This window comes from Polyodon spathula, chromosome 5 (genome assembly GCF_017654505.1).
Source record: "Polyodon spathula isolate WHYD16114869_AA chromosome 5, ASM1765450v1, whole genome shotgun sequence".
NCBI lineage: Eukaryota > Metazoa > Chordata > Actinopteri > Acipenseriformes > Polyodontidae > Polyodon > Polyodon spathula.
Window position 1 is genome coordinate 29,239,108 of NC_054538.1, and position 20,091 is coordinate 29,259,198.

At 35.8% G+C, this 20,091-nt stretch overlaps 1 protein-coding gene across 2 annotated transcripts in view; it reads right to left on the minus strand.

The window, feature by feature from the left end:
* Positions 1-20,091, minus strand: part of LOC121315812 (lethal(3)malignant brain tumor-like protein 3) — a 43,795-nt gene that overhangs the window by 16,257 nt on the left and 7,447 nt on the right. For both annotated transcript variants that reach the window (XM_041250254.1, XM_041250253.1), the window contains exons 7-17: positions 16,725-16,819; positions 16,368-16,472; positions 15,998-16,133; positions 15,653-15,744; positions 12,989-13,140; positions 12,324-12,400; positions 7,399-7,484; positions 7,163-7,273; positions 6,314-6,428; positions 5,021-5,123; positions 202-351 (exon numbers count right to left, since the gene is read on the minus strand). In XM_041250254.1, coding sequence (XP_041106188.1) covers positions 202-351; positions 5,021-5,123; positions 6,314-6,428; positions 7,163-7,273; positions 7,399-7,484; positions 12,324-12,400; positions 12,989-13,140; positions 15,653-15,744; positions 15,998-16,133; positions 16,368-16,472; positions 16,725-16,819 — 1,222 coding nt within the window. The remainder of the gene's footprint in view (positions 1-201; positions 352-5,020; positions 5,124-6,313; positions 6,429-7,162; positions 7,274-7,398; positions 7,485-12,323; positions 12,401-12,988; positions 13,141-15,652; positions 15,745-15,997; positions 16,134-16,367; positions 16,473-16,724; positions 16,820-20,091) is intronic.

The following is a 20,091-nucleotide window of genomic DNA, read 5'->3' on the forward strand; positions in this document are numbered from 1 at the left end:
GCCTGCAGCCTTACATACTAGTCTGCAGCTCCATGTTTTATGTATCTATCTGTGTACATGCACTGCTGTCAGAACAGCAAGTTCACATCATTTGGAACATCTGAAACTTTAAAGGTGATAAGTCGCTATTTCTATCTAGGGTCTAAAGTGTGCATTTAAATGTTATGATAGAGCTAAAGGGAATGAAAATGTTGCTCTTACTCAAGCAAGGGGGGTGTCGGTACACCGCTTGCTTCTCCTTTTTTGTTCTTTGGCATGGCTGGACTGGACAGAGGCATTTCTCCACTGAGGCGGTCTGGAAGCACATAGTCCTTGTTCATGTTAATGTCAGAATAAGGACAGCCGACAGCACTGTGAAAAAAACAAAAAACAAACATGATGTAAATGCTCTCAATTAAAAATGTGTAAAATCAGTTATAATGCTATGAATGAATGCTATAATAAAGAGATCAAAATACTGTAGCTAATCTATGAAAATGTGTGGAGAAAATATCCTTAATATAACAAGGGCGTTCCTCATTTCTATTGTGACAAACAGCAAAGCCTTTGTAAATGATCTGCTTTTCCAATGATTATATATCTTTTTTTTTTTTAAGCCATTTGCTTAAATTCCAGTCCAAATAAAGCTTTGTGTTGGCTGCTATCATTGCAGATCTTCACTTCCCATCCTTCATTTAGTGCTGCCAAGGCTTTTTAGCATAATGAAGCCAATGTATGTTTTTCGTCAAGATAACATTAGATAGTCGTAGTGGGGACCAACAAAGGCATAGCTTCGTTGTTATGTAAGAACATAAGAAAAGGTACAAACGAGAGGAGGCCATTCAACCCCTTCAACAACATTACTGAAGAGTTGGTTCCAGACTCCCAGAATTCTCTGTGTAAAAAAAAGTGCCTCCTCTTTTCTGTTCTGAATGCCCCTTTATCTAATCTCTGTTTGTGACCCCCGGCTCTTGTTTCTTTTTTCAGGTCAAAAAAGTCCCTAGGGTCAACATTGTCAATACCTTTTAGAATTTTGAATACTTGAATCAGATCGCCTCATATTCTTCTTCTTCAAGATTTAAATTCAACTTTTTTTAACTGAACACTTTTCACTATATATCTGAGCATTATGTTGGCCTTTTTTATAGTTTCCCCACATTGTCTAGATCAGGGGTCTCAAACCCTGGACCTGGAGAGCCCCAGTCCAGCAGGTTTTATAGGTGTTTTTACATCAATGGCTAAGATCTGGTACACCTGTTAATCTTGACTAATTAAGCCAATAATCGGTTCAATTAAGTAACTGGTCCAGGTGATTTGTTTATTTTAAGCGCGCCTAGTCCCTTTAACACTTCTGCCTCTGTTATGCAAATGATAGTTAAAACTTAAAAGGAAGAGGTCAACATGTGGGACATGTTGTTCATATCCTGCTTTGTGAAAACTTGTGAAAAGTAATCATTTAATATATTTGCTATTTTTTCCTCTTCATCTATCTAGACATTTGACTTCCTCCTTGAATGTTCTTTTGCTGTTATAATATTGGAAATCTGGAATTGGTTTTAGCCCCCTTGGCAATCTTCATTTCTAGCTCTCTCTCTCTTGGCCTTTCTAACTTCCTTTTTGACTTGTACTCCTTCTGTGTACTTTTTCTTAGTCCCATTTAAATGCTCTGTAAAGTGCATTTTTTCTCTGAATAGTTACTTTTTTAATTGATCTATTAACCCTTAGCAGTCTATTTATTCAGGTCCAATTTATTTTCACATGCACTGTTTATTTTACATGTGCTATTTAAAAGTTTTTTTGGCTTTTTTTTCACAGTAAAACAGGTTTAAAAGGCCCTGCATATCAACAGAACACTCAGTGTTGCATCTCCAGCCAAGCCCCACCCCTTGTTCGCTGTATTTATAACATACCTCTTCACAGTAGTGCATACTGATAAATCCTCTCCTGATCACTTGTTTTATCACTGAACAATACAATAATGCAATCCAAGTCATTATTTTATTACTATAACATCTTTTCAAATGTTCGTGATATTCTTTGAGCGCTGGATGCAGAAGCAGCGATCTTGTGTTTTTTTTTATATCCGTTAGGTCTGTGGTGCAGGGCCTCTGCGTATTACTCAGATCCACCCCCTTTTTTTTCGGCTTCTCTCAGCTTCTATTAGTTTCATTAGGCCACCGAAAGATTTTCTCTGCTTCTTCCGGTGAAAAAACAGTTAGAGACCTGTGTTTTACGTCTTTTTGATGATGTCGGACAGGGTTAAACCATTTTGGCCATTTTGTTTTAGATTTTGATTTGTCTACTTTTGGGATGTATTTGTTTTGCGCATCTAGTATTACATTTTTGAAAAATATCCATCCTTTCTCTGGAGATGTTTTCTCTGTTTTACTCCAATCTATTTCTGTTAGTCTCTGTTTCACTCCTTCATAGTTTGCCTTTTTAAAATTGTAAACATTAGCTTTAGTCAAATTTTTGGATTTTAAAAAACACTTCAAATGAGACCAGGTTGTGATCTGAGTTTGCCAATGGTTCTCTGACCTCTGTTTCAGTTATTTGAAAAGACTAAATCAAGGCATGCCCCACCCTCTAGTTGGTGCCTTGACAAATTGCTTTTGCCATTTGTGCTCCCCACCACGTTTACCCATTCTCTATGGGGGAAGTTGAAATTTTCCATTAGTATGGCTTCTCCTTTGCTACATGCATTTCTAATATAATATATTTTGCTCTGCATCTGAAATGGCAGTCTAGAGCATGCCCCTATTATTATGCCCTTTGAATTTTTGTCCATTATTCTGACCCATAATGATTCTGCATTGTTTTGTTTTTTTTTCCTCCAGATTTAACACCTGGTATTTTTTTGACTATTTTTGATATATAACACTACCCCTCTGCCTCTTCTGTCCTGCCTGTCTTTTCTATACACTATACATTTAATGGCTATCATATCTGAGTTGTTGCCATTGTTTTGTTCAACGTATGTGTGTGTTTGTGTGTGTGTGTGTGTGTGTGTGTGTGTGTGTGTGTGTGTGTATTTCCTATTGGCTCGGTTGATGGCTCAAGTGTAATACTGACTCCAGGGATCAACCTACTTGCAGCCTTTCTAAATGCATCATCACACGCAGGGGTTGATCAGGCAGACACCTCCAATTTTCTGTGTTTCATCTACTAGTCCACAACACCTCAGGAAGGCTCAACAGAGATGCTGGTGGTCCAGCACCTTTCCCCTTTCCATCCCCCACCCAACCCAGCCCAGTTTACTTAACTTAGTCATCCATTCCTTTTTATCGATGTTAACCTTGTGAGGTCCCTAATTGGCCTTTTTCCTCCTCAACCACAGCCAGCTGCTACTTTTCTCTACCTCCTCGGATAAAGACTTCACTATACGTCGCAATTCCTGTCCACTGAATCCAACTCTGAGAAGCAAGGTTATGGAGTGTGTGACGAATCCTGACTACTGGATAAACTTGGAGCCTCCAACCTTTGCTGTTCTACCTCTGCGGCTAACTAAGCACACTGGATCATCCACAGAATCCTCCCACGGCACTGTTAGGCCTACTAGGAGATTAAGGCATGCTGACTGACCACAGGACAATGTCAGGTCAAAGGGTAGTTGTAACAATCTCAGGTGGGAAAATAAGGCACTGGCCAACATCTGTCTGCATTCTCCAATCTCTAGCAGTCTCCAACTGTCCCAGGCAACACTTAGTTCTAATTACCTTTCCTGCTAGTTGCTCTCCTGGGTGGAGGAATGTCGTTCTCTGTGTGCCAGATATTGCTCAAATTGCCGGCAAGCTGTTGATCTTATTACGCCATTCCTCCAATGCTAATGCCCAGCATCACAACATCTGGTCAATTATCCTGACTCAGAGCCACCTTACAAACTGTAAGAATGTGCTTCAGAGTAGCTGTTGATGAACACAAGGGACATGCAGGTTTCTCTCCTACCCACACATTCAGGTTCTGTGGTGATGATGATATATTCTCACCAACAAATTCTGAAACTCCTATATTAATGTTGATCCAAAATAACTAACCATGTTTTTAAATAATACTGAAAGGTCACTTTTTTATTTTTGGAATCAATCAGTTTTAACAGTTTCCAGTGGGATACCATGTATTATCCAGCTTGACAGCAATAACATTCCACAACCCACGCACTAGATCTACTGCTTTCACTCAAAGGAAAACAGAATCCCACAGGATCCATTAGAGCTGCTCTATTAATCGCAGGGCTTTTGTATTATTCTTCATGTTTAATACACTAACACTGACACTTAATTCTGTTTTGTAATATGTGGAACTATTATTTTTTAACCCAGACAGAATGCTAGATAAGTTAGCCTAGTATTACTACTGGGGAACTGCATAAATGAAGCATCAAAGATCATTGGAACATTAGACACTTGGTAGAAACAGAATGCCATGCATACGATGTGACTGTTAAGGAAGGAAGTGGTGAGGTCTGCTGTTAAATGAATGCTGCTAAAATCACACTGTGTGGGGAAGGTCATTTTTTTAACTTTTTTTTTTTCAGTCTCCCAAAATCTGTTTCTTTTTTGTTGTATTAAATGTAATAGTAACGTTCAATTTTAAACTCATATAAGACCACACAGCACGGCTAACAAATATGTCATTAATTGCATTAAATAAGAAAGATAAACGTGCTAGTGTCTTGTCAGAATGACTAGCTAGGTAGCAACCTGATAATTCACCTTCACTAGAATTGTGCATTATGTGGGGATATATGCTGCTGTAACGCATGCAATACAACAGTGCTAAAGCAAACCAGAACACACAATAACTGACTATAGTGTTGATGGGGCATCTACAGACTACAAAGATGAAAAGCAAAAACACCTGTGTGTCAAGTTATGTTTGAGACCATCAGTATTTTACACTAAATCAAAGTAGGGGAAAACATGAAGTTCTTAGCTGAAATGTTTTATTAAAAATGTTAGGTCTTGTAGGTGCAGTGGGTTTGAAAACTCATACAGTACAAGCTTCCCTCAAGGTGATGCTTAATAAAATGGATTAAGTGTACCTGTGATGACCCGAGTATCTGGCGCCTTTTATGTGTCCAACCCCTTTACATCCTGGAGTAGGACATCCTCCTTGCTCTGAGGCTTCAAACATATCATGAGGACCTACACCATTAGAAAAAAAAGTGCAAGAAATGATTTAAGAATTCCCATGGTAAATACCAACATGCTGATTATGAACAGAGTAGTGAAGAGGGCACAATGGAAATGTGGCAATCTCTACTCTGGGGCAGTTGTGCAATACTTCAAAGGCTGTCATTTGCATTCTGCCCACGGTGCACGTACATATTAAACACATTCAGATAGTTATCTGTTTTTAAACAAGCACTATCTAAAAATATAAGATTGTCCTCATTTGATAATGATAGTTTATTAAATTGGTCCCTTAAAAAATACAAAAATCAGAAGAGAAGAAGCCTAAATGAACGGCTTTCAGAAATACTGTTTTTCTTTTCTAAGGGATACATCGATGTACCAATGGCACTTAAAACACAAAAAAGCTGTAAACAACAAAGTTTCGGCAAACAGAGAACTACCTAAGGTGAACTGGGGATACTCCTGTTTACTATGGCACCATTGTAGAAGAAAACCATTAACAGAGAAGAGGAGTTAGTTCAGTATCTTCTAGGTCCACCAAGCAAAATAAAAATGTGCATATTAAAGACACGATAGAAAAAAAGTAAGTACACTGTAAAACACCATCAAAAATGAACACTTCCAATCCAGTTTTCAACATGTAGTATGAACAGGGTATAATTAAATGTTCAGTTTTTTTACACAATAGGTTCATTCCCACAGGAAATAAATGTCACAATTAAGAAATACTTCCTCCTCATGATGAGTAACCGTTGTGTTTTTTGCTTGTGCATCAAGTGAAAAATCAATAACATGCATGCAGAAGGTATTAAGTGACTACAGAAGCTGACTTAATGGACAAGCCCTGAGGAATTTCCAGTGTTAGCTATACCGGCGAGATTCAGATTGCTCCTCCAAGGCACTAAACAGTTCAATATTTTGAACATCAACATGGTTCGTAAACAAAACAAGTAATTTTGCTTACTGCTTGTACGTAACAGCAGCTAATCGTTTCCTAAAGTAAATTTTACATACCAGTATTGGTAATCATATCTTATTATCAGAGCCAAACTGTTTTTAATAAGCAACAACAATCCCGAACCAAAGAACCAAAAAACACTTCTTACACTTGTAAAGTCAGTAAATCATGACTTCATGCATATCTTTAAACACTAAACCATTGACTTGGTTTCTTATTTTTTCAGTTTTACATTACTTACTGATAGGTGGCTGAAGGGCATGACCTGTTTTAGCACACCAGCCAGCAGGGTGAATGTCAGGGCTGTCTGTATCAACCCAGTAATCATACTCATCACACCAGCCATCAAAGTGGATCTACAACCAAAACAGAACAACTCAGCATATACAGTATATACCTCTTTGGGCAGCATCTAATTTCAGAAAATTATTTCAGTGATCCTCCTGTTTTGAGTTAGACGTAATACACTGTGCACTGGTCTTTTTTAAATATAACAAGTTGGCTGACAGCTTGAAACTAATCCAAAGTGTTACCGATATTAAAGTGAAACTAAACATATCATACGGTCATTTACACACTTCAAGTCTTCTGCCAAGATGCAAGATCAAAAAAATATTTTATTGAACTTCAGAACCATACATCTGCAAGTCTATCCGGCAACCAGACATTTAATCCCCTGCCTGTAGCTATACCTGTTTTTTTTTTTTTTAATTCCTCTGCAAGTCACTCTGACCTGCTTCTGTATAGTAAGGTGTTCTATTAGTTTTGTCATGGTCGACTGGACTGCAGTCTTTCAAATACAGTAGAACCTCAGAGTTATGTGCACCTTGGGAATGGAGCTTGCTCATAATGCCTGTAACTCTGAAAATAAGTTACCCTCTGTCTGGGTACACTGTTGGTACAGTAATCCTACCTTCTTCATGACCAGCACACCGCTTATGGAGTGCTTTATCAAAAGCATCAGATTTACGTACGATATGTCTGTTTTTACTGCTCCACTGTCTTTCATCTCCCATCCCTTGCCCACTGCCTGTAACAGTGTTGTTTTATGAAGTGAAACATAGTAGTATGACAAATGTAAAAGTCTTACCTTTATTCTGTGATCATCTGTATCTACGATTGATGCAACTCTAATAAGCACAGTGTTCCTTTTGTCAACAGCTTCTAACTTCATATTTTTCTGAAAACCATGAGATGGTTTCTAAAATGACAAAAGTTTAGTTTTTTTTTTAATTATAAGTGCATCTTCCCGTGTATTAAGAAAAACAAGTATATATTAAATTAAATAAAGGCGAATTAAAATAAAAAATAAAAAATCATATTTACCACTTTAAACGCTCTTGCAGGGGCAGGTAATGAACACGTTTCTTCCAAATATGTTTCCCAGGAAAAAATTTTAACATTTGGGTAATCTGTAAAATAGATTTGCTAAATTAATTTAAATGTAGAAACCATCTTCATTTAATGTATTTATTCATTTATATGAAAAGATTATTGGTAAATTAAAGAACTACACATAATAGCTCAGAGGTATTGTAAAACCCATTTTTGTTAGTGTGCCTGTTATTTTCGTGAGGCATGAGAATTCGTTAAATGAACTTGCACCGAAACAGTATTATACTAATAGTACTGTACTGCAATGCACTATAAAAAAAAAAAAAAAACACGAATTCAATCACCAGATGCTCGATTTGTTGTCTGACATCTTGTCTTGATAACTGACATTTATAGCTCACAGTTCTGTACTGTATTACAGAACTTGAGTAATGTAGTTTTGCTTTTTTTTTTTTTTTTTTTTTTACTAGTACCTGTTTGTATAAAACTTGGACTGAAAGAATCTCAGCCTGCCCTGGGAGTTTGATGTTTTTGCCGCAAATGACTGACCGAAGCTAACATTCTACCACTTTTTGTTCTAGCATCATGTAGTGAAGAACTGAGCTCCTTTATGTCAGTGTAAACGGAAATTTCAAAACCAAAGTCAAGTCACATTTTAGTGAATGTCATTCCAGCACTGTCAAATATGGATTAGATGAAGGCCAAGACATTAACTTGGACTTAAGAACACTGAATGTGAAACCAATTCACGCCAAGTGGCTCATGAAGGTTGTTGCTGATCTCTGTGTGGAAACAAATGGTATGTGGCTTTAGAGAATGCCAGAATCTGTGAATTTGCAGTTGTGTTAGTTATTGCATTTGTACCAATATTTAAAAAACAAAGAGCATTGTTATTTAGTTTGTACCAAGTACAGTAGATTTTTTTTTGTTTTTTTCAAACTGGCTTTAAATTTATTTTTCTTGCTTTTTTCTGTACAATGATCTGGGATGCTCATCAGGAAAATAGTTTTCTAGATTAAATGTTGCTGTTACTGAATAAACTGAAGTCAATTAAGCCTAGTTGTGCTTGTGCACTCTACAAATATAAAGGGAGCTACGTTTTTTAGCCATGAAAACAAAGGGGTTTACAGTAGCTGGATCCAGCACTGAAGAAACTACAAAGGCAAAAGCCACATTTTGTAAAAGAACTAAACCAATTTTAACTGCAGAAAACTATCAATGAACTACCATTATTTGTAATACTATTTCCTTTGCTGTTTAACATATAGAAAATGAAGGCTGTGCCAAACAATCAATTGTCATTGAATATTCCATTGAAAATTATAATCAAAGGTTATTATTAATATTCGATGATGCCCTTTTACGTTTCATCTCATTTCTCAAGGAAAAAAAACAAACTGAGGTTTGTTTGTTGCTTATTTTTTTATTTATTCCATTTAATTTAATTCCAGTACAAGACAGGAATTCAATAAATCGATATATAAGTTACATTTTAATTTTTACAGGGAAACTAACTAAAATATTGAACTGATCTGAAGTATTTAAAATTAAAATTCAGAACAGAGACATCCACAAGATTTGAAATGAACAATTCTTTACTGCATTTTACGACCATGCCCATAATTAAACGTAATATAATTTGGCCCATGGCCATGCCCATTGGAGCTCGACAGCCGCCCCTATATGCTGGCCGAACTACTATGTAATGTCACTCTGGGCCACCTTCCCTCTAGACAAGGTGCGCTGCAAGACGGAGGCAGGGTAAGAGGAGGACCAAACAAAGGTGACAAGCAGGCGTTGATGAGATGGCTATTTAAAAGAACAGTTTGATTATGAATGTGATTAGTGGGTGGATGCCCCTTTCAGAAACACAGCACAGTGTTCAGAACAACTTGGAATGATCTACATTGGATTTTAATGGAGGGTATATAGCAGGTCTCAATTGTTGAGTAATATAAAACCCTGTAAATAACATGAAAGATTATAAATTGCAGTTCGAGATGCTGTTTAAATGTAGTAAGAAAGACTGCTCTCATTATTCCAAGTACAGATTATTTTCTCTCACCTCACTGTTACAGTAAATAATCAATTTTTTATAGTACACCTTTTACAGCTTGATATCTGGACTCTATCCATAATGGGGCTGATTTTAAGTGGGATTCAGTTGAGTAGGAATGTTGTAGATTTTACACTTGTTCTTTTGTCTTTGGTAATTCAATTTGAAATAAAAATGCTTTAGCAAAAAAAAAAAAAAAACATTATTGCACAAGCGCGATACCAGCATATTATAAGTTTGAATGGATTTTTAAAAATATCAATTAATCTTTGTACTCAGCTACCTCCACACTTTCTGAAAGAGTATTTAGTGCAGATGGACTTGCTGCATGCCATCTATGAGCTAGCCTTACCCAGGAAAGAAGATTTGGTTTTACACTGCAACTCTCACCCTCTGTTAATTGTAGTTTGAAAATTTTTTTTTTTTTTAGTTTTAGTTCAGTAACAGAGACAAAGTGTATACAGACATTATGTTACAAATATCTGATATTTTATACACATAACGTGCTGCTTTTTGTTCTCCTGGTGTTTCTACATTTGATTTTAAATGTGTAATTTAATTAATTGACATTACAGTCAGGTTTGCCAATTTATTTACAGAAAAAAAAACACGTGTATGCATTTATATTTCTGCAGGTTTTTCACAATAATTGCTACAGCACTTAACTACAAGTTCCAAGAGCACCAATCTATATTGATGAGTGTACAATGAACATACAGCATTGTTGGTTTGCTTTTGAAGCTTGTTACTCAAAGTTACATTACAATGACTGACACTACAAAGTCTTCTCAGATTCCTTGGGAATTCTTAGATTCCTTTGGGTTCCTCACCATATAAAATTACACATCAGTGGTTCACAAGAATTTATAGAAGTCGCCACAATCCTATACAATGCTAAAATACTAAAACCTTATTGTGACATCACATCTTCCCAGCTAGGATAAAGAGAAATAATGTCTCATGGATCAGCCTCCTATTACTCTGAGTGCTAATTGTGATCATAGGTGATAACTGTGGTTTGTCTCACCCTTACATAATAAAACACCTTCTTTAACACAATGATGAAGTTTGGCTGTTGGGTAATTAATTTAATATTGACACGTTTAAAAGCACATACACATTCTTAATCAGTACCATATTATGAGTTTTCAGAGGATTACCATTCAAGCTCTATCATATTTACACAGTGTAAATATAAAATTGATTCTCCTTTATGACCTCAAAATCAAACTGTTTAGGGTGCCACTGGAAAACAGGGGATTGTAATACTTTTAACCCTTTAATGACCAGGACTGGATTAACCACCCAGCTGTTTATCCCGTGATTTCCACATGGAGCGCACTTATAAGCGTGCAGGCGCTTATAAGTGCATCTGCAAAGTTTAACACATTTTTTTATGTGCTTCAATAAAAAATAAGAAAACTGTATTGTAAAGTGTATGTAGTTTTCTTTTTTACAGGCAGATGGCAGCAGTCCCTAAGAACTGTGCTTGACAGACCGGGTCATCTGTATACACACAGCTGAGAGTGAAAAATGGATGCCTGTGTATCTAGAGAATGAAGTGAGGAGATTTCTTTATTTATTTGTTGGTGTTACAGGTTGTAAGGAAGCCTTGTCAGGATTGCTACTGATGAAAACAACCTATTTATTTATTGTCCTACACTTCAAATAATAATGCATATAAGAGCATTATACACCTGTTTTTTTTTTTTTTTTTTTTTGTGTGTGACGTCACTGAAAGGGGCATTTATGGCTAAAGCACGGAGACAAAGGCAGAAATAAAACATCACAGGAACTTGTTCAGAGCTAATAAAAAAGGGGAAACACTGTAACTCTGATGTATTTGACTTATAATTATATTATAATATTTATTCTGTCTCATGTGTTTCAATATCTATGTTTTTACTAGGTAGGTTTTTACTGATAATAATTAAATGAATAAATATTACTATATTTAAAAATATTTATTTTGAGAAGTTAAACCGAGAAAAGTGTCCATTATTGCATATAAAGACTGAGAATAAATGTGTATTATGTCACTGCAATCACTCAGGTGAAAGACACTCATTGCCTTGTAATTTGCCCAAACATCAATATTTTTCAACAAAATTTTCAGGAAATATTGTAAGGTCCCTCGGGTCATAGAATATTTTTATACATGTATCTCTAGATAATAAAAAATACTTAACTTAAAGAAATATTGTGTTTAAAAAAAGAGAAGTCTGTTCACTACAGCGATCTGAAAAAAGGATATAATTTCCAAGATGCTACTGTAAAAAATAGATTTTTAGTTACTTTTTACAGGAAAAGAATCAACCACAGCCAAAAAAAGGGCTGGTCCTGGGGGAGCATCCCACTGAAAAATGCTTGGTCCTGAAAGGGTTAAGCACTTCATATTCCTGGTACCCCTCTAGTAACCCCTAATCTAATGAAGCTACAGCTGAAGAGAATAATGTGTGACATCTAAAAATCAGAATCCACTTGGGTGGAAGAATACAATAGACCCCTTTTATCAAATAGTTTTTACTCCAGTGTGCAATCTGTATCACTTTGTGAAGGGAAAAACTGCCAGGGGTACAAAAGAGACTGTTTATCACTAGTTTTTTAACAATAGCAGTTTCCTAAATTTTAAATAGTGCAAATTGCACCTGTAAACAGCTCTGATTGACAGGTTTTTATTCGGAATTCTACTATTTATTTATACTGTCGCATATATTAACCTACTGCCGACATATAGAACCCATTTTATGTATAAATAGGCTGTTCTAAATTTACTCTTTCGGTTAAAGATATGCTTTAATATGTTTTTATTTTAGCATGCATTATTATTATTATTATTATTATTATTATTATTACTGACCTGGAGGAGTAGTGAGGACTTTGCCATGTTCTTTACACCAGCCAACTGGGTGAATATAGGGACTTGTTGCATCACACCTAGAAAATAAAAACATGTGTTATTACTCTAAACAAGATATCTTTACATTATCCTTTTGCAAAGAGCAAGCATACATACATGCATAAACACATAAATAAATAAATAGGAAGCAGAATTAAATACTTCACTTTACAAATCAACTACCACCATCTGGTGTTTTTAATTGGAACTGCAGACAATAAAGCCTTGCAAGTATTGATTCATTGGTATTGTCATCTTTGAAAGACGTATGTGATGTTTGAAATCAGAATAGAATAATTATTAAGCTGCATAAACAGACTTTGGAGGTGAGAATTAGCAGGGATCAATACTGCAAATAATAACTTCCTTCATACGTTCTTGCTGTTTTAAAACCTATCCTCACTTTTCCTGTGAGAATCATTTTTAGACTATTGCATTGTGTAATACCAACTGCAGTGTATGATAAGATCCAGTAATCCTGGTAACCATTCTCTCATTTTTTACTAATGTGACAGGTATTAAAAATGGCTAAATATATTACAAAACAAGATGTACAGTGCATACTGTCCTCTAATTAAGAAAGCACTATCAATATGAATCTGTACAATCAATATAAGTAGATTTACCAGTAGTCGTAACTCTCATCCCAATTATCAAAGTGCACCAGAAAGCGACTGTCGACCATGTCAGTTACTGTGGCAACACAGATCAAAGTAGGGTTCTTCTTGTCAATGGCTTCAAACTTCATTCCTATCCGAAAACCTGAAGGGGTAACAGTCTACGAAACAGAAAACAAATGAGCTTGTTTTTTTCATTCTTTTGCAGGGCTTAAGGATAGACCAAACCTGTAAACCACATCATTCCAGACAATACTATTATGTAAAATACTGACTTTAATTAAAGGGAGATGAGAACCAGAAGCTGAGAACACTGTTACTATATTTCAGCAGCAGGCATCACAAGATGCAAGCAATCTTTTAGGGCAGGGGTTCTCAAGCTTTTTCAGTCTGGGACCCCATTTTCTGAGGGTGAACAACTCGCAACCCCCAAAGTACAATTTAAAACATACACAGCTATGCAAATGTATGATTTCAAAACATTTAAATCACACACTTAAACATGCATTGGCAGTCAAAGACAAATTTAGTAATCTACACATTTTAAATTTCAAAAAAGCAAAAAACATTCAAATGCATAATATAACTCAACTTTTCAGTGTGATGGGTACGCCTGCATTTCACACGAGGCTCCATGCTGGTAATACACAGTCGCAGATCATCTTAAACATTGAAACGGTTACAGTATTTGCTTTTGATTGCAACCAGATTAGAAAATGGTCACTCGCAAAGGCATGTCGATGTAAAAGGCAGAAGCGCTTTCATGGCTTTGCATACTAGTTCTGAGTAATCCATGCGCAGAGATCACAAAGTAATTGTTTTGGAAAAGTAAGCTTCAGGGTATGATCGCATGATAAATCCATAAGCTTGTCCTGTACTGCTGGGGGCATGGCTGCATTTTTAACAGTCTTCTCCAAATGGGTTTTTTATCCAAAGGCTACCTGTTGCTGTAACTTAGGGAAAATAATGCCACAGCTATTTCTGCAAGTGCAACAGGACGATGTCATTTATCTTCAACGTACAGAATTTATTTTCTCTCATCGAGAGAAATCTTCTGGCATACGACAAATTACAAGACTGCCACCCTGCACACGTGAACAACAAATATTAAGCTTTTGAATAAATGCTTCGATCTTGTCATTCCAAAAAGAAGATCCGTATCACATCCTGCTTCTCATCTTTGCTCAAGCAAACGTGTATATAAGCTTCCCACGGGAAAGCTATCGTACATCAGTATGAAACAGCAATTGCTTATGTTCAGAACCCATTTCTTTCTGCATTCATCCGTCGTGAATGTATCTTAGAAAAGCTAACAGCAGTGCAGCCCCTGACACATCAGTTGATTCGTTGAGTTAGACAGCAAAAATGTCAGTTTTCCACTTTCATGTAAAGCTGTTCACGAATGTCAGCAGCCATTTCATGAATTGGTCATGCAACTGAATCATTCTAAAAGGGGTATGTAGCTTTTAATTTACTTACGGAATCAGGTCCCAGCGTAACAGTTGCCATGTCAGCAGCATATGGTGTGGGGCTTACCACTTTTTGCTATCCTTAAACACATCATGTAGGACGCACCGAGAGCTTTTGTATTCACACTGCTTGCTTGAAAAATGGCATTATGTTGTTTTTTCAGAAGTGGTTTGTCCTTCAGGGAAGGACGCTTGGTTTTAAATGAAGGTGCATTTTTTTAAGGCTTCATATTTTCACGAGCAAGTATTTCATCACAAAGAACACACTACGGTTGCATGTTAGTCACAAAGCCAACATATGTAAATCCCAGCTCAATATATCTTTCATATTTCCAACTTCGCTTTTGAAACATGACTTCTATGCTCACATTCCTCCCTTGCCATCTTATTATTAACGGATGGTCTCATTAGCAAACTAATATGAGAAATTTAGCAAACTTTCCAGATGTGGTGTGTTGCAGTAAAATAAAAATTAGGTCATGCAACAATGAAGCAAGAGTGACTGCATTCTTGCTAAAAACACATGAGGGTACGGAGTTTTCACTTTTCTTAGTATATCAGTGCAGCAGGCTGCGTTACAGTACACCCCTCCCTTATTTGCCAGGACTCTTCTGACACACTTTATTCTTCTGTATTGGTATTTCAGCTGAAAATGGAGTACAGTACCCATGCATGCACATGTACTGTATGCTGTTTCGTACAGTAGCGTATTGAAGAACAATCAATTAAATGCTGCTGCAACATTTTTTTTTTCAAAAAATGGACCACAGAGTCCAATATGAAACCAATCCCAAAATGTACCACAAAAACTGTGGGAGATATAGTGCAGGTGCACTTCAGAAATGAAAAATGAAGATTTGCATGAGTAAACATGGCAAAAAGACCTACCAACATCGATCATGACGATCATTACCCTTTATAAGGCAATAAAGCTATCACTTATATCAGCATCTCTAATTTAAATGGGAGCTACAAATTAAATTATATGAATCATTCTGGCCCAGGGCTTAAAAAGAAGTGACCATTAAAAATAGTCATTTTCAGCTAGGAAGAGTAAATGCTAAATACGTTTCGTGCAGCTTTGGTTCTTTTAAATATACAGAGTCTGCCCTTCAGGTTATTTTTCACCCCATGATGCACTCTTTGTATTATAATCTCTTTTTTCTGATGATGAAGGACTAACATCATGCTTTATCATACTTACTGTGTTTCGATTTTCAAACAGAGATTTGGGTGCTGCCTGAGCCTTGCATAGCTTGAGGTATGACTGCCAGTTAAATTCATCTTCTTTGACCCCTGTAAAATGAAGCATGCACCATCAATGTGTAATGAGTTCAGTCCAGGTCTCCCTAACATCCTTCTTACTGCTTATCCCACAATACTACTGAAGAAGCTGAGAGGGAATGCCATATTGTTAGTGTTTTTACTCTCAGAAAAATCACACTGCAAAACATTTACCTCTCTTGAGAAACAGAGAAAACGGCTTGATCCGTATCAAGTTTTATTACTAATCCTAAAACAGATTAGTCTGAGTTGAAGCGGCTCTTACCTTTCGGTGGGTGAAGCTTGTGTCCACTTTTTTCACACCAGCCTACTGGATGGATATCTGCAGAGTTTGCATTTATCCAAAAGTCATAGCAATCTGAATAATTATCAAAATGGAGTCTTATTCTGTGGCCTGAAACCTAAAATCAAAAGTTCAATATTGAATCAATATATTGTTGGATACGTTGTTGCAGCAATACATTTAAAAATAAAAACAAACAAACAAAAAAAAAAAACACCAACAACTCATAAACATGAAATAAGACATCAATACAAAGCTGTTAAAAACAGAACGCTATTTGATAAATGAGAGATAATGTTAACAATGCCAAAATTCAAAGCTGTTTTTTGGGGACTATAACTTATGTGGTTACCTCAGCAACAGTAAGAACACAGTACATTGAAGGGTGTTCAGGGTCCACTCCTTCCAATTTCATTCCTACTTTGAATCCAGTTTTGCTTTGTGGAAAGGACTGGTACTGGAAAAAAAGATTATTATTATTATTATTATTATTATTATTATTATTATTATTATTATTATTATTTCAGTTCCCTACTAAAGATTACCAGGAATGCACTAATAAACTTTATGTTCATCTTTGAAAGTTAACAATTTTACATCATCCAGGATACTTCATATTTATATTTTAATTTACAAACAGGTACAGTACAAGACTGAAATATTAATACGCTACAGAGAATATGAGTCTGAATTAGAAATGAAATGTTACCTCTTTAAATAGTTTGCTCGGTGCAGTAATTGCCTTTTCCTGTTCCAGATATGAAGCCCAGCTCCATGATTTCTTCTTCCCCCCATAAGGCATTGCTAGAAAAAAACAGTAAAGAAAAAGTTTACATTTCAAACAATTTCTATATGATGGCCAGTCAAAGAGTTTATAAGAGGTCTCTTTCTTCCAGACTATGAGCATGAGAGATGTAATGTGTTTCAATTCAAACGCAGGTTGAGGTTGGAACTGTGAATGGAGAAAAGGCTCCAAATCTAGTTCGACCTAAGCACTGCCTGACGTAAGTGAAATCGGATGCAAGGTTCCTGGGACCCTTTTCACTAACCTTTACTTTACAAAGATAGCAAGCAAATAAAATAGAAAGCAGTATGTGTTGTGTTGTACTGCATAATACTACGACTACTTCATTAATAACAATAATATATGTTGTGTTGTACACATATCATACTGTACAGTATAGTATTAACATAATAAATATACATTTTGTTTATTCAAAAATACAAAAGAGTCTTGTAACAGGGCCCTTTTGTTTGTAGTATTATTTGACGCACCTGTGTGTGCAAGAAGTATACTGCTCCTCCTTTACCACTGAGGGTATTGGAGGAAACCAGCAGCACAGAGCCATCTTGTGGCGAAAATAATAAAGTGCACCCCTGTGGGGTGTTTTCAACTGCGCCTACCAAAGTACTAGGAACATTTTCCATGGAACCCACTGTATAAACTAAAGCCATATGACTTATACTTAGGGTTTCTGATTTTCCGTTTTAATCAATAAAACATGATAAAAACACCCGATACAAAAAAATTTAATCGTGGATAGCCGAAAAACAGTGGAAATGGTTAATCTACTCACGTTAACTTTACTCTTTTCCCATTAAAAAAATAAAACAAACTTCAAAAATAATTATAAATACATTTCCCAGTTCTGCTGGGCAATGTCCCGCCTTCCTGACTATCTAGCATTGATTTGTTCTGAATACTTTAAACCTGCCCCAACTACTGAGCGACAGCACATTCCTACATTTCTACTGGAGACTCCGCTTGTGAGATTTAAAACAAGATTACAAATCAGATGTTAAAAAAGATTACAAATCAGGATGGAGGCTTGTTAGCAGGACTTAAAGTTAAGATACGGAGGATTTAACCGTTTGCGGTCCTATGTCAGACCTGGTCCGACATTACAATTTTCCCTTTCCTGTCCGATGTCGGACCCTGTCCAACATCATTAAAAAGACGTAAAGCACAGGTCTCTAGTTGTTTTTTCTCCGGAAAAAGCAGAGAGAACCTTTCAATGGCTGAGTGAGACCAATAGGAGCCGAATTAAGCCAAAAAAAAAAAAAAAAAAAAAGGAATTCTCATAGCCCCATGATAACATGGACATAAATAATGGAGACAGTTGCTTCTGCATGTTATAGTAATAAAATAATGACTTGGATCGCATTATTGAGGAGTTTGGTGATAAAACGAGTGATCAGGAGATGATTTATCAGTATGCACGTCTATAAAGAGGTATGTGAAAAATATAGCGAACAAGGGGTGGGGCTTGGCTGGAGATACAGTACTGAGTGTCCTTTTGCGATTCAGCGCCTTTTAAACCTGTGAAAATAAATTGGACCTGATGCGTCTGAATAAATGGACTGCAAAGGGTTAAAACAGAATTGTGGCGAAATGTACAAAAACGTCTACATGCAAAAACCCCAGGACAATGTGCCCGTGACCATAGGGATTTCATTGTGGAAGACACTAAAGGAAAGAAGGTACAACTTAAGAGTGCAAGTACTGTCAAGTTATTATACATATTTTGACACAATACGAAATGCTCAAGCATTTTGGAAAGTAACCAAAAACACAAATTTCATATAGTATATAAAAAAACAAACAAACAAACAAAAAAATGATTTACATAAAACTCCCAAATAGCTAAAAATAAGCACTGAAAAATACAATTAATAAAACCCGAAAAACAGAAGCCCTACTTATACTGTAAAACACATCCTCTGTGCCATTTTTTAAAATGATAGTACTTGATTTTGGTATACTTACATAATATTTTAAATATTGGAACTGTACCAAATTGTAGGCTACTGCATATTACTGTAAAATAATATAAACCTTGACATGGTTTAACATCCGATTGACGTATAATGACAACTACTATATTTATTATTATGATAATAATAATAATAATAATAATAATAATAATAATAATAATAATAATAATTGCTCTGTTTTATATAAAATAAAGCCAAACAAGACTCTGTCCTGAGTATAAGATGCTTGGATAATATTTGCAGTATTGGTTTCAGTTCTGTTTTATAAGCATTATGAATGTTTGTTCACCACTGCTACACTCCATTAGAAAATACTTTTCCTGCATTTTTTTTAACATAAGCCTGTGAAAGTGAGAGTATCTGTTCACTATTTTTAAGCATTTGCCCACAGGACTACTGAGACAGACATCAGCTAGTCCTCATCAGTTTTAATTCGCCAGTTTCATTGTCTTTTCCACTATGTAGTGACTTTAGAGCTTTATAAACATAAAACTACTCAAACATACTTAAATATTTTAAGATAGACGTGTAGTGGACAAAAAGTTGTATTAAATTTGTGCTCTGACTAACACAGGATTTTCATGTTCGGATATTTGGTTATCATTTTAATATTCGTTTGCAGCAAAAGACAGGGGGCGTGGCCCATGTGTGTGCCTGTGTTTTACAGCAAGATGTCAAAGTAGAAAAATATCCCAGGAGTAGAGAATACGTTGTGTAGGCCTTACTTTACCCCAGTGAGTTAACTACAAAACAAAGGATGCCAAAGAGCAGCTCTAGTTAAACATTGCTTTGTTTATTCCCAAAATAAATAGTACATAAAGTTGACACCGCATTTCACAGGTCACGTTTACTCAAAATTCTGTGTTATATACACAGGACATTTTAAAGTACTTTATACAGATATATTTGATAGCTGTGTGTTACGTTTCATGTTCTATGTTACACAAACCAGGTAAATATTTGCCAATGTTATACATTAATCCCTGCAGTCTAAAATGGACATATTACTGATATAGTCACATATATATGGCTTTGTAAGTTTAAATCATGAGTACACCTATCCAATACTTATCTTGGAATGTAAATTGACTAAATCATCCAATTCAAAGAAGGTTCAAGCATATTTAAAAAAAAAAAAAAAAAAAAAAAAAAGACATTTGCTGTCTACAAGAAACTCACCTATCTGAAGGAGAATGTGAAAAACTAGGAAAATTATGGGGAGGGCAAATATTTTCTAGCTCTTACGCTCCATGGCTTTTGATACCGTTGTTCATGCAATACTCAACAAAAGATTGCTGAGC